Source organism: Pelmatolapia mariae, linkage group LG3_W (genome assembly GCF_036321145.2).
Source record: "Pelmatolapia mariae isolate MD_Pm_ZW linkage group LG3_W, Pm_UMD_F_2, whole genome shotgun sequence".
In the NCBI taxonomy this organism is placed as follows: Eukaryota; Metazoa; Chordata; class Actinopteri; order Cichliformes; family Cichlidae; genus Pelmatolapia; species Pelmatolapia mariae.
In genome coordinates, this window is record NC_086229.1 from 41939286 (window position 1) to 41954881 (window position 15596).

Genomic DNA, 15596 nt, shown 5'->3' on the forward strand with positions numbered 1-15596 from the left:
TGGGTGGGTGGCTCTTGATGACTGCCGTCGGGGGTGGGGGGGGGCAGTAGAGTTGGGTTAGGAAAAGGGGGACAGGTGAGGTGTATTTGATGTCCTCGGGGGTTAGGGAAACCCCCCATAGTCCCCGGTGCTATGGGGGGTTTCAGAGAGGTGTGAAGGAGGTGTGAAGAGCTCTGGTGGATGGGGGACAGAAGGGCTACTGAATCAAAACTGTTAAAAAAAAACTGGTTCAGTCTGTTAGCCCAAACCTGGTCTCCAGACTCTGGACCCCCTCTGCTCACAGTGCCAGTCCAGTGATGGTGTTCAGTCCTCAGTCCTCACAATCCACATACTGGGTGAAAGTAGGGAGAGTTGAGGACAAGGAAACATGATTAAAATCCCCAAAGATGAAAAGGAAGGCTTGGGGGTGTGATGTCTGCAGCTGGGGCACTATTGTGTGAATTGCTGCTGCCGCATCTGCCGCTGGCGGGATGTACACGGTTATCGCAATGACTTGCGAGTGGTCCCGCCGCAAGCAATACGGTCGGATGCTAACCGCTACTAGCTCCAGATGTCGAGTACATCGCTGCTCCTTAACACTGATGCACCCCGAACATCACGTTCACATACACCACAATCCCCCCACCTTTCCTCTTGCCGGTGTCCTTCACATCCCGATTTGCTCTTACTAGGTGAAATCCCGGAACAGCACATCAGGCTAACCACCCGGTAGTCCCTCTGATGTCTGGTCAGCGCCGCCAATTCCTCAATCTTATTGGGGAGAGATCTGACATTTCCCATAATGATCGAAGATACAGATGGTTTGTACCATCTCTTCCGCTCTCGACACTTAACTCCAGCTCTACTGCCCCGTCTCCTTCGCTGTTACTCCCTGGCTATCTGTGGTCTTTCTCTGGAGAGAATCACCTGTGAATCAGCTGTTGCTAAGTGCTAACAGCTGGTCCTGGCTGTAAACTCCGCATACTGGGTTAAACAGTCTGTATATGATAAAAAAAAAAAGAGAGAAATAAAAGCAAGGAAAAGAGATTAAATACGAGATTAAATAATTTAAAAGAATGGAAGTTGGTCAGAGCTCCTGTAACTGTCAGTGGTGCCATTCAAGATGGCGCCATACAACCGTTGCAAGCGTTTTGTCTGCATAGCTGGCAATAAGTTGGACTCATTCCTGGTGGGTCATGGGCTCCGCCAGGGCTTCCCTTTGTCACTAATACTGTTCATAATTTTTATGGACAGAATTTCATTGACAGAATTTTATGGACAGAATTTCTCGGTGTAGCCAAGTCGCAGAAGGCCTTCACTTAGGTGGTCTCAGAATATCATTTCTGTTTAACGCAGACAGATGGATGGATCTTTTTACTTCTCCCAACAAATCAGCTCTGATTCACCTTCAGACTGTACAGAATGCTGCTGCAAGACTTAACTGGCTCAAACAAGAATCAACATATTACTCCTGTAGTTTTGGCTTCTCTTCATTGGTTGCCAGTAAATTTTAGGGTTCATTTTAAATGTTTTGTTTGAACTTTCCCTAGCATATCAATGACATCTTAAACCTGCTTCTTTGTGAGTACTTAGGTCTTCAGATCAGAAGTTACTATTGGTCCCATGTACGAGGTTCAAAACCAGTGGGGATCGGGCTTTTCAGGCACTAAAGCTGTGGAACTCTCTTCCGTTGTATTTATGTTGTGTAGACTCTATTGACTCATTTAAAAAGCAGAAACAAATGAGCTTTTAATTAATTTTCTCATGGTTTTATATTATTTTATTTACATTTCTGGTTGTATTGTGAAGCCCTTAGTGATTATTTTTCTGTGAAAAGTGCTATATAAATTTTACATACTTACTTACTAAAAATAAACTGATAAACATAAAATCATGTATTTATGATGATACAGGTTGTATGACTAGCCACTCTGTGCAGGCAGAAAGCTTATTAAACGTTTAAACTGTAGAGATACAATGATTTTGCTGCTGTACAAAATTTTGTCATATTTGAAATATGAATGTAACATAATCAATTTTTTTAATGTATTTTCTTTAAAACAGTATGTTTTAGAAAATATATTGTAATATAATAATCCATAAATACGTGGATATGCATATTAGACAGTTTTTTGGTGAAATATAAGTCCTCCAAAAAGGAAGGAAAAGCCCTGTAACTTACTTTAAGACAAAATATGTTCCCTAAAACAGTGGACAGAGCTACAGACCTATGACACTCTTACCCAGTTAGCTAGCAGCTATGAGACCAGCACTACTTGTACAGTTGATAAATGAGCAGGTAATGTTTGTTGCACTGATGCACACACAACACGCTCCATTGTTTCAGTTCGTCAGTTGCCACAAGATAACTTGTGGAAATAACGAGGACTGGTAATGATATATGATGTGACTGATGTAAGCTAGATGGTTTTATTAAGCAAATTTGTGATTAATAGTTAAATTTTATTGTTGAGGGTCGTAGACAGGACTCCAAACGCGCACACACACATTTAAAAAGAGAAAAATGCCTCAAGAAAGGGGCACCCATCAGGACACCCGTCGGGAAAGGGGCAGGTGAATTCTCTCGCGGCTGCTCTATTCCCATGTTCTATTGCGTGACTGAAAGCCCTGAGTTTGAAATTTTCTTCGTAAGAATATCTCTTAACCCTTTAAGACCTACCATAGAACCAAGTCCACCAGAGCTTATATTATTATTTTTTTACATGTTGTAGTGCCATTTTTGGGAGCATTTCAAGTTGCTATACACATCAATACAACCGTTATTGCCACGGTCCTGGGTCATTGACCCAGAGTTTTTGGTTGTTGTACTTTTACTTTTGATAGTTTTATGTATTAGGACTGTTGTGTTTGGTTTCCCGGGGTTTAGTTGTGTTCCCTCTTTTGGTGTTATCCCTGCCTGTGTGTCCCCTTTTGTGTAGTAAGCAGTGTTGGGCAAGGTACTTTGAAAAAGTAATTCAATTATAGTTACTAGTTACTTCTTCAAAAAAGTAACTGAGTTAGTAACTGAGTTACAATATTCTATAAGTAATTAATTACTTGAAAAGTAACTATTGCGTTACTTTAAAAAAAATGTTAAACCCTCTGGCGTCCAGAGTATAATTGGCCATTTTTAACTACTTCTGATGTTTCCTCTACATTTTACCTTTAAAAACTATTTACTTTGCCTTGTTTGGTATCATCCTTTTCAGCACAACCACACGTGTCTGAATTTACAGTTATGTTTTCATTTTGACTTACTGTATTAACACAATTGATCTAAAATCAGACAGAAGCCATAAAATCAGAGAAGAAAAAGTTAATTTTTTACTGTAACAACCACAAACATCTTTAATGAATCATATTTCATAACTTTAAATGCAAATAGTAATTGTCAATTTTAAAATCCTATGCACAAGTTTTGCAAACAACAAAGTTATTTGCATCCATTTACCTTTTACCCTTTTTTAAAATAACCATTTCAAACTATTTACAGAACAATCAGCTGTTCTTCAATAAGATGGCACACAAATTATTTGTGCCACTCCAAAAAATATTTTCTGTCCACTACAAAGGAGAACATCACAGCCTGATACCTGCAGGTCTGACAGCAGCAGGTGTATCACTCCTGTTTCTACCTGGAGAGCTAAACGTCACAAATCTCTCACATCTCAAAACTCGCTCTCTCTCTCTTTCTCTCTCTCTCTCACCGTCACTCCTAAAACTTCCCCTATTTTTTTGTTCTTTTGCTCATAAGCAGAGAGTGCTTGCTAGCACTAACGTGATAAAAGTAAAAGATGACAGAAAAAGTGACAAAACTATTGAGGAAAAAACACCGCGTATATATTGTTTATCATGACTGATTTTACGTGGCCTATAGACACAATTTATAAACTAGTAAATGTCACCTTATTGCTTTGTCTTTAAGTGGTCATGTGATTGACTTACCACCACTACTTTATTCTTCCTCAGTCAAACAGCAGCACTCATGCGATTGTTTTGCCCCCTGAGTTCCAGGTGTTGTGCTAGACAGTGATCGTGATTACCGTCCGCGGGAGCGCGCAGCTGCTTAAAGCTGTAGCGTCCAGATTACTTACAGCTACTTCCTGCAGCTGATATAAGATGCGGTAAGCTGAACACAGCTTTAACAATCTGTTTGTTGAAAAATAGTAACGGACCGCATTTTCTTGTTAGTAACTGTAACGGCGTTGTAACGATAGGAATAGTAATTAGTAGGGCAGGGCGATATGGCCAAAAATATATATCACGATATATATTTGAAAATTTGCGAAAACGATATAACTGACGATATAATTTCTGCGAGACAAAATACAACTCCACAACTTTACTAGTGCAAAAAACCCTGATCCATTCATTTTACTTAAACAAGTAGCTGTTTTTATAGGCATTAAAGCTATATAAACATTTAACAGTGCAAATGCAAATCCCTTGCTGAAAGTTTAACCAAAAGGCATTTCCAGTAGAAATGGGCTGACATATCCTGAGCATAACCATGTATAATATCCACTGAAGTTAAAAAGAGGTGCTTTGCAACATTATACTGCAGTGTGCCAAATAAAAAAGTCAAATACGTATTTCTCGGACCATGAGGTGCACGGGATTATAAGGCACATTAAGCGAAACAAAGCAGTCAGATAAATCAAACTTTATTCAACTCATTCTTCTTGCTTCCTCCACTTCTGTACCATTGATTCATTAATGCTGTATTCTATCACAGCTGCTCTATTCCCATGTTGTTGCAGTATATTAATTACTAACCTTCTATTGTGGATGGATTATCTCAGTTGTTCTCCTGACTGAAGTTTGGTCCGTTTACAGCATCCTGCTATGCGATTGCATTTGTCTCTAACCATCAGGAACCTTCACATTAACTTTTATCGAGTGGATAAAAGTTAGCGTTCATCCTCCAGCTTCACTGTTTATGTTATGCTATGTCGCTAGCGATCACGTAGCACATCATTATATACCAGCTAGCCCAACTTCAGTAACCCTACAAACGTCACTGCTGTTTAGTTTCCTGTCTCCATTTATGTTGGAAGTGATAGCAGAGCTGTACGTTTGAATTTGTTCAGAAATCTCTCAGTCAGAACATGCTATATCATGTTTAGGTAACGAGCGAAACTAGTGAGCTAACTTCCGCTAACTTCCTGCTAACTTCTAATTCCGTTAAATGTAATGAATTCTGTTTTCATGGATGCCTGGATGTTAAACTAAATAGTTACACCTAGTAAAGTAGCAATGCTGATCATTTCATTAAAGGTGAAAGAATTTAGACAGTTTTAACACCAAACCAGTTAAGCTGCACCATTTTACAAAACAATTCTGGCTCATCCTTTTCACTCAACAATCTACTTTCCCCATTCACATTCTCCGTTACCGTGCATTCTCCGCGCTTTTTCGGCACTGCGCATGCGTGTTTTACCCATATTCTATCGCGATTTGTCATTTTCTTATAATTGCCTAGCTTTCTACCGGTATTATCGTGAACGGTATAATATGGCCCAGCCCTAGTAATTAGTTAGATTACACGTTACTGAAAAAAGTAACGCCATTAGAAACGCCATCACTTGTAACGCAGTTATTGCCATCACTGGTATTAAGTGGTCTCTGTGTTTAGTCCACGTTTCTTAGGCTGTGTCCCAATTCAGGGTATGCACGCTTGAAGTACGCATTTCAAGTGCAAATACGTCACCGCCACGCGACGACGGCTGTCCCAATTCAAAGTGTACTTCAAATGCATACTCCAAATGCGCCGTCGATTTCCCCAAATATCAAGCGTGGTCCGGTGCACGCTTCGTGGTCCCATATATCCCACAATTCATAGCGCAGCGGTGGGTGTGGATAATTTTGCCGCAAAATACGGCAGAAGGGAGCGGCCGAAGAGTGAACTGGCAAAAGTAAGTACTGAATATTATGTCACTTATTTATGTGCGAATGTTTAATAATAAAGAACACATTAGTGATGTTTGCACTTTCAGCGTTAACTTGGTTTTAAAGCCTTTACTTCTACATATATATATATATATATATATATATATATATATACATATATATAGTCGACCTTAATTTTACAGAGAATGTGATGATTTTATGGATAATTAAAGTCAGTCATATATCCACAAACACAGCAAGCTGAAAGTCAGTGATGCTGCTCGGTTTGCAGTCCTGAATATGACGTCACAAGCAGGATTCACTGCACTGTTAATGTTAGCTATGTTATATTGCTGCCTCTGTTCGGTGGTGTCGAGCCAAACGGACTTTAACGTGTGTTTGACGGTTCACTCGTTAAGATGAAAGAAAGATGTATACATACGATAATAATCTGACAATACATATAATATTGGCCATATTATATTTACATTACCACAGTGAGATGATTTTAGTCTCATGAACAACATTAACTGATCTCACTTCCGCACTTCCCGTACTTGTAGTACGCACCTTCCGTAGTACGCGTAGTGTGCGTACTTCAAGCGTGCATACCCTGAATTGGGACACAGCCTTAGTCTGTGTCATTGCATGTATGGGTTTCCTGTTTTACTTTGAAGGTCCCTGTGTGTTTTCAGTGCGTTCTGTTTAACTTTCCCCTGCCTCGTCAGCCGTGATGTCTTCCAGGTGTGTTCCCCTCCTGTTTCCCATCCCTTGATTCCTGGTTTGTGTATTTATACTGTGTGTTACCTCGTCCTTGTTGCTGGTTCGTCTGCGTATCTCCCTCAGTTGTCTCTCCGTGTCTCCCTACATCTCTGAGTTTGGTTTTAGGTTTGTTTTGTTAGTGGTTCCAGTTTAAGTTTATTCTATTCTTGCTGTTTCTGTTTGTTTTTCATCCTCCTTATTAAATACAGTTCACTCTCATCACAAGGTGCATTCTAATCTACAACTCCACACGTCTGCCACGCCAGGCGTAAAAATTATTGCCCAAATTTGAATAATATGCATGCATTAAGTGTATAGTAATTACATAAATTGCAAAAAAGTGCAATAAACTACAAAAAATTTGAAAATCTTTTTCTTTTTTTTACATGTATTTCTAGTTAGAGAAATTTAAAAGGCGTATCCTTCAGAACTGTAAATACAAAAATGTTGCACGAAATAGTTTCGCTTGAAATTTTTATGTACTGCAGGAAAAATGAAAATAAATATTATAATGCAAAAAAAAGAAAAACAGCATATACATCAAAAGAAACTATTTCTAGCAGTCCAATTTGACTTCTAAGCATCACAGAAATGACACAGAAAGTCATAAAATCAAATATAACTTTTAAATACACCAGTATAGGCTTATAATGCCCTGGTGGGGAAAAAAGAACACTACATTTCCGCAAAAATGACATCACTTCCGGTTTTGGGCAGGTAATGGCAGACATGCGATAGTTTGCGCTGAAGTATATTCCAACGTAGGAAGTGTTATCAACAGCTGATTGGATCGCAAAGCGTGTTTCTGGAATATTATGTTTTTGTTGCTGCAAGTGCTTTTTGTGCAGTTTTTGCAAAGCTATATGTGAAAGGAAACCGTGACCTAGGGCAAGCTGGTGGCATAAGACGTAAGTACAACTCCTCCGGTTTCATATGCAAAAAAAATTATTGCGCTAGCTTACGTGGTTGCAGCGCTACTGGGATTTAAAAACAGTTACGCAAAACGAAGTGTGCCCGCTTCAACCGGCTTTAAAGGGTTAACAGGTACGGATTGTTTTCAACCACAGTATGTTTCACTTCGCAATGCTCCTGACTACAGTTGCTGTGATTCTCTAACAACCCATCAAGCAGTGTGGCTTCGTAGCTTACCAAAGTCGTACTAAAATGTTTTTTGACATCTTGAAAGAGACTGTGCTGCTCTGACCCCTCCTTCTTTCAGGGTGGAGCCTGCTGGAGTCCGATGGTTGAGACCAGGTCTGAGGAAGTGTAAGTGTGTTTTTAATGGGATTCATGAAAACAAAGCAGCACACATTCAACCATCTTCATCATGTCAGGAGTCATCATCAAAGTGTCAATCAATGAACAGATGATGGATCAATAACTGCAGCTGGATTGTGTTTGTTCTCTCCATCAGATTCCTGTCAACTCACAATCGACACAAACACAGTGAACACAAAGCTCCAACTGTCTGACAACAACAGGAAGGTGACACGTGTGGAGGAGGTTCAGTCATATCCTGATCATCCAGACAGATTTGATGTTTGGGTTCAGCTTCTGTGTATAAATGGTCTGACTGGTCGCTGTTACTGGGAGGTCGAGTGGAGAGGAAACGTTTATATATCAGTAAGTTACAGAAGAATCAGAAGGAAAGGAAATAGTAAAGATTGTTGGTTTGGTTGTAATGATCAGTCCTGGAGTCTGGAGTGTTCATATAGGCGTGGTTACTCTGTTTGGCACAATAACAGTGAAACATCCATCTCCTCTTCCTCCTCCTCCTCCTCTGTCTCTAACAGAGTAGCAGTGTATGTGGACTGTCCTGCTGGCACTCTGTCCTTCTACAGAGTCTCCTCTGACACTCTGATCCACCTCCACACCTTCAACACCACATTCACTGAAACTCTTTATCCTGGGTTTTGGTTTAGTTCTGGTTCCTCAGTGTCCCTGTGCTGAGTGTAAAGAGTGTCTCCTGTTAGAGAAACACTCTGACTGTTGAACAGATAGTTCAGTCTGTACATGTCTGTCTCTTTCACTCACAAACACATTTTCACATTCATGGATTCAATCAGTTGATGTTTGAAACTCTTCTAAATGATTCCTTGTAAACTTCTTCCTCTTCAGTCCTTTAAAGATGGAAGCTCCCATTATTCCAGGATCCACATGTTGTTTTTCTGTCTTTTTCCACTCAAAGCTTCACATCCAAAGATTCATTCAAAGATTCACATCCAGCTCCTCTGCATTTTCAACAAGTGTGAGCTCATTAAAATGAATCCAAATGTTTGATTTCTCTTTCTTAATGGGATGTTTCCAAACTCTCCACATGCTCTTACTGTTTCACTCATTGTTGGAAGCTCATCATGTGAAAATGTTTCAGGCATATGAGCTGAGCAGATCAATAGTTTTGAATGCAGTTCTATGCAGAATCTGATTTCATTGAGGGATCACAATGCATGTGGCTTATCTAATAAACAGCAAAGGCTTCAATCCTCATTTGAAACTAGTCTTGTGTTTTTCCCATGTTGAACAAGAACATGGTGCAGGATGCTGGTTACAGCTTGGTTATCAAACTCTTAGAAACATGTAAATATGTGTGTATAGCACTGCATATGTTGTGTATCACTGTAGGTTGTATGAAACATGAAAACTATCACAAAGGGTCCTGGTGAAGAATCTGCTGGAATTTGGTGACAGACATTAGATTTGCCTTGATGTCAAACTTTTAGAAGCTGTTTCTTTCTTTTTCATGCAACTCTAATTTGATAAAATGCTGCATCCAAAACAAAGAGGAAGTGATGTCACATGTGTTTCTGTCTACAATGCAGAATAAGCTCTATTGCTGACAATAAGTGATGTCTTTGTATGTCAACATCCATCTTCTTATACACTCCATCACTGATCACTAAAACTAGCTGATGTCTGTCCTGATGTCCAGGTAGGACAGACTGCAGTGAGTTTAATAAGCTGTGTTAGATTACACTTAGAGGGACAGCTTCATCTGTCAAACAGGATCTATGATCTATGATGGTTTGGTTACTGCATTTAACAGAGTTCATGGTTGAAACAAGAAGAAGACTCTGCAGGTGCACCTGGAAGTCTGTCATTAGATTTACTGCAGAAACTTTATCAAACTGGATCCAACTGGAGCTCTTGTTGGGATCCAGGGTGCAGCAGGTCTGTGCTGAGCAGAATGGATAAAGCCAATCAGACGTCTCTGTACGAGGAGCGGGGTCACAGGAAGTTAACAGAAACTCTGCAGCAGCATCATCAGCTCACATGGAAACTTTGATGATTCACTTCTGTGGTGTTTTTACAGAAACACGTCACAAAATTAGCTCCACCTGTTTGTGTGTGAGCTTTGAGTTTCTTGTCTTCATTCTGGATTCTTGTGTTGCTGTTTTTACACACAGCAGATGTTTCCTGGTTGGTTCCTTGATGACCACATGAAGCTTTCTGAAGCTTGGATTGAAAACGCTTCATTGCTCAAAGCTTTCCAACACAGGCTTCTGTGGTGCCATCTGGTGGACAAACATATGAAGTGCAGTGTGAAGCTACAAATTAAAATGAACTGCTTCAGCTGTGTTTATATATAAGATACTATAACCTATATAACTACATGTATACTGTATTATGTAGGTTTTAGAGCTGGGGGTAGAATTGCTGATGGCCTGGTTGTTATTTATGTTCCCCATGGTTCACCAGCTCTCACACAACATCAGCACCAGTGATCCACGTCCTTATAAACCTCTGAATCAGGTCCTGAAGCTGTGACGTACTGAGTGAAGACCTCACTGATCACATGACTCTGGTCAGCTGGACTCAGTGTTTCTGAAGCAGTGTGCTGGGTTTTTAAAAATCCGTGGCTGCTGCCTGATGTTGGGCCCACAGAGGAAGATGACTCACTCATTCTTCTTCACTTCCTCCTTAAACATGTATCGAGATAAAGGAAAATTGCTTCATTGCCATGACATATATTCCATAGCCTTGCCATAGCATTAACCATACTGCATATAGCTTTAAGATGGCCTTGAGACATTTAAAACATACTGACACCATATTAATCTTTCACAGGTGCAGTCATAACCATTTATACATTGTTATATCTTTATACACATTGCAATTATGTGCTCATAAGGAGTTGAAGCTTTCCCAGGTAATAAATGTCTCAAGCTTCATCCAGCGTGAATGTCTGGGTGACCTATCGGTTGAGAAGCCGGGAGCTTAAGAAAGATAGCACACATGCTTACAAATCACATATATATATATATATATTACATATAACTTAGAACCAGACTTAAGTACAGGCCTGAATGTATTCAGTTGACATGCTGCACTAGAGCTTTCTTGACAACAGGTGACGAGTGAAGAGGACCAGCCCCTGGAGGCCACAGAGGCCTGAGTTTATTGCCTTTTTTGGAAGAAGATGCCAAAATGAGGAACCTCTATGCTGCAGTTAATTCTTAAAATACATGAATGTTCTGTACATGCAAAATATGTGCTTGTAAACGCTAGAAGGGGCGTCATAATACCCTGATGCTATAAAAGCAGTCTGAAGTATAATTTGGGCGAAGACCCTTGCTGATGTATGCAGTGACTGTCTTCCCGCGCGTGTACTTCAATAAAAGATCGCTTTGACCCAAAACCTTCTGGACTGTCTTGCCTTTGTACTCTCTACCAATTTCGAACCCTTAACACATGTGGAAGGAGAGCAAAGTGCTCCCAGACTCTTATTTCTGACAGGAACAGAAGAAACCACAGCAAACTGGTCCAGTTCTTCATCTTCATCACCATCTATTTATTTATGATGGTGTCTTCAGTCTGAGGGTTTGAAGTCTCCATGTCTGTGTGATGTGTGGTGTGAAGGCTGCTGGTTAAACTGGGACTGAGTGCTCATAGAGAGATGCTCCATGAGTCCCAGTACAGACTACAAACATGGTGGAAACTTAGCTTTGATATCCACACACTCTGCACGTCTGTGAGTAACTGTGATGAAGATGTGCAGAGATCTGTGTACAAACAGGAGAAAGACTGTAAAGACTCTGTGCTTCTAACAGCCTCTGTTAACATATGTGAGGCTGTTTGTTGTTGTTGCCATGGAGCTTTTCACTGTTTGGGTCAGCAGGTCATGTGATCAGGTTTGTTCTGCTGGACGATGGTTCAGTGTCAGGGTTTGTTTGCATTCATCAATAAATATCTAAATAAATCAAAGACTCATGTTTTTTCTTTCATCATGTGACCTCTGCTCATCCATCTCTGTGTGTATCAGGATACATTTAGTTCATAATACACAGAAAAATCAGAGTTATTACCTGTAATAAATGTGAAAGATTCCTGCAGTGATAACCAGGCAGGACTGAAACACATCCAAGCTGTCACCACGGTAACAGCACCGTCCATCCACAGGTGAGGGGAGGAGCAAAAAGAGGGACTTTCACCATTTTATACTAAAAACACTCGACTAATGTTTCTAATATGAAACAAATAAGCCCACATTAATGTGAGCAGTTATTAAATAATAATAATGATGATTTCCTCCTGATCTCATTTCCATAGCAGAGAAAACTGTGGTGTATATTGAGGTGGAGGGTGTGGTCTATGGCTCAGGTGTAGCGTGAGGGTGGGGTGCACCACAGCAGCATGCTGGGACTGCTGAGGGTGGAGGAGGGAGTGATGATGACATCAGAGCTGCAGCAAAGCAGTCAGCAGCACAGAGACCAGTGAACACACAGTCTGTTCATCTTTGCATAGATACAATATATAGCACAATATTGAATGACAGAGACGCTGTGTGAGCTTCCACAGATACACTGACGTCAGCATCCAGAGTCCTCCTGCTGCTCCCCCCTCAGAGCCCCGTGATCAGCACCAACACATTCAGTTAGATGACAGAGTCCAGCTGCAGCTAGAATCAGCTCTGTGAACAACAGCACAGCGTCAGTGTTTCACACTCAGTGAAAGGAGGAAACAGCAGAAGAACACCATGTGTGCTACGTTTCCCAGGACACACTACAAACTGCACAAATACAGAGCAGCACGTGGAAGGACCTGGAGCTGCATTTAAAGAGAAAAGACAGCGTGATGTCCTGTATGGACAGGTGGAAGGAACCAAGTCCTCAGCTGAAACACTCGTGTTTGTCCACAGACAGGAAACACAGCAGGAAACAAAGAAGCTCATGGATAACACACTTCCTGTCAGTCACAATGAGGCTGGAGCCAAACACAGAAAGGTGTTTTTGTCCAGATGAGCCCAGAGAAGAAACACGAGTGTTCACAGACATCAGAAGCTCAGAGAGGTGAAACATGAGGTTGGAGTCCTCGTCAGCATCCAGAAGAGCTGCTGTGAAACCCTGAGTACTCATGACAGACTCTGATGGCACAAACACATCATGATTCAAACATGAAGACAAACATGGAGCTCCTGATCCTCCTGCATGAGAACAAGCTGACATGAGCGCTGTGTCTGAGAGTGTCTCCCTGTCACAGTGACAAGAACACAGCTGCTGCTCACAGTCATTAAACTGACCTGAGGTCAGCTGCTAGCACGTCTCTGTGCTCCTTACATATGAACCATGTGACCTCACATCAGTGCTGTGGATGACTGTAGTCATAGAAGAGTAGAGCTGTAGCAGGTGGTGTGAGGAGGAGGAGGAGGTGGTGTATTCTAGTTAACGCAGTACTGAAACACCCCAGCAGAGGGCGCTGTTAAGTCCTTATTGTAACACAGTTACTGTGTGCAGTTATACTTCATACATAATCTGCACTTATTTCCATCAGACATGCTGTCAGTAAATGATTGGTTTCTATTGATTCTACTTCCTGTTGACTAGTTTGATGACAGTGAAACAATCACAGCTGATTGTGTGATGATGTCACTGTTACATTCAGTGTGTGTGACATCATGTTAGTGCAGCTGATAACAGCCTGGTTCTGTTAGAAACACATGAACGTGTCCATAGATCAGTGTGTGTTTAACATGAGAGCTTCAGCCCTGCTGATGTGTTCAATAAAGACATGCAGGAAAACTGATGAGACTCTGAAATAACTCTTTATATTTATAATGTAACTCTGCATCAAAAGAACAACAAAGGATCCCAGACAGGTTTATGTGAACAAAGACCATGTTTCTGTGTTTCTAACAGTTTGACATTATTAGGAAACAGACTGCAGTGAACAGGATTTATAAAGAGCTTATATATAAAGATATGACAGCTGTTTGTTGATCACTCTGTGTTTGGACCTGATCAGTCCAGCTGTTTACTTGAAATATGTTCATTTACCTGTGACGTTATATTTATGTTCTTGTCTCTGTTGAAAAACACATTTTAATGTCCCTCAGATTTTTCTCCCAGATGAATAAATATAAAAATGACACAAACTGACTGCAGCTACTTTTTGTCCTTTCTGTCAGAAACCTTCATGTGACTCATGAGAGACACGTTTCAGCTGTTTGTGACAGATCAGAGGCCAACAAGTCATTTATAACACTTTCCATCATTGTTTAGCACAAACACATGTTGACACAGCAGCGGGGCCGCAGTGAGAGTCAGAGCCAGGAGATAAAAACTCCTGTTTGACCACAGCCTCACTTTGTTCCTGCAAACACTTCCTGTTGTTGACTGGGTGGAGTCAGGAAGCCAGCGAGGCCCTGCAGGACTGAGACTGCAGACTGGGACGTGCTCTGTGATGGAGATCAACAGCATCACTGACTGTTTCTGTGAGGACACCATCATCACAGCAGGGCTGTTTCCCAACAACAAGCCTGGACCATCAGAGACCTGAAGCTGCTGCTGAATGAAAGAAGAGGATCTTCAGGTCTGGAACAAGGACGAGCTGAGAGTGTTAATAACGTTACTAATGTTCAGCTACACTTTACTAGGTCACATCTGTGACACACGTCACTTAAATAAAGAAGGAAATATTGGCTCTGTTTTATCTGCTGGGCCCAAAAGTGACTCCCCGTATTTAAACTGCTATGAATAACTTGTTGGTCTATAATATGTGAAACATGTGTCAAATGTCTCCATCATGAAAGATATCAGGTCATCTTGAGCCACAAAAACATTCCTATCATGAGGTAGAAGCTGGAATCAGTTTGTTGCAGAGGGACGTTTATATATCCCATATTTATCCAGTTAAATCATCATCATCATCATCATCATCATCATCATCATCGTTTATTTGTATAGCCCTTTAAGAACACACAAGGCAGTCCAAAGTGCTGAACAACACAGATCAAAACAACTACCAATTTAAAAATACGATAAAATCATTACATACAATAAAATAAATAAGAAGGTGTCAGTTTCCTATAGAGTTAAAAGCCAGGGAATAAAAATAGGTTTTCAATCTGGACTTAAAGACCTGCACTGATGACGCTAGTCTAATTTGAAGGGGAAGGTTATTCCAGAGCATAGGAGCCACAACTGAAAAAGCTCGGTCTCCTCTGCATTTCAGCCGCGACTTAGGAACCGACAGCAACAGCTGCTCAGCTGAACGGAGCGAGCGAGGAGGAACATGTGGCTTCAGCAAATCAGATAAATAGACAGGAGCCAGACCATTTAAAGATTTAAAAACCAATAAAAGGACTTTAAAACGAACCCTAAATTCAATGGGAAGCCAATGCAAAGAAGCCAGAACCGGAGTGATGTGATCGAATTTCCTACTACCGGTTAAAAATCGTGCCGCCGCATTTTGCACTAACTGCAGGCGTGACAAGGTGCCCGACCCGGCCCCTATTAAAAGGGAATTACAATAGTCCAGACGTGAGGTGATAAAAGCATGAATAAGAGTTTCCAAATTGGGTTTGGAAAGGAAAGGCTTAACCTTTGACAGGCGTCTGAGGTGATAAAAAGCAGATTTTACCACCCCATTTACATGACCTTCAAAAGTAAGCGCGGAATCAAGTTTAACACCAAGATTAGTGATTGAACTTTTCAGATGAGGGGTCAAATCACCAAAATCAACATCTGGGG

At 40.9% G+C, this 15596-nt stretch overlaps 1 protein-coding gene across 1 annotated transcript in view; it reads left to right on the forward strand.

Moving 5' to 3' along the window:
* Window positions 1–8428, forward strand: part of LOC134622834 (uncharacterized) — an 822926-nt gene extending 814498 nt beyond the window's left edge. The window contains 3 exon segments of the mRNA XM_065470170.1: window positions 7850–7896; window positions 8045–8197; window positions 8424–8428. Of these exon segments, the coding sequence (XP_065326242.1) occupies window positions 7850–7896; window positions 8045–8197; window positions 8424–8428 (205 nt within the window).
* The last annotated feature ends 7168 nt before the right edge of the window (window positions 8429–15596 follow it).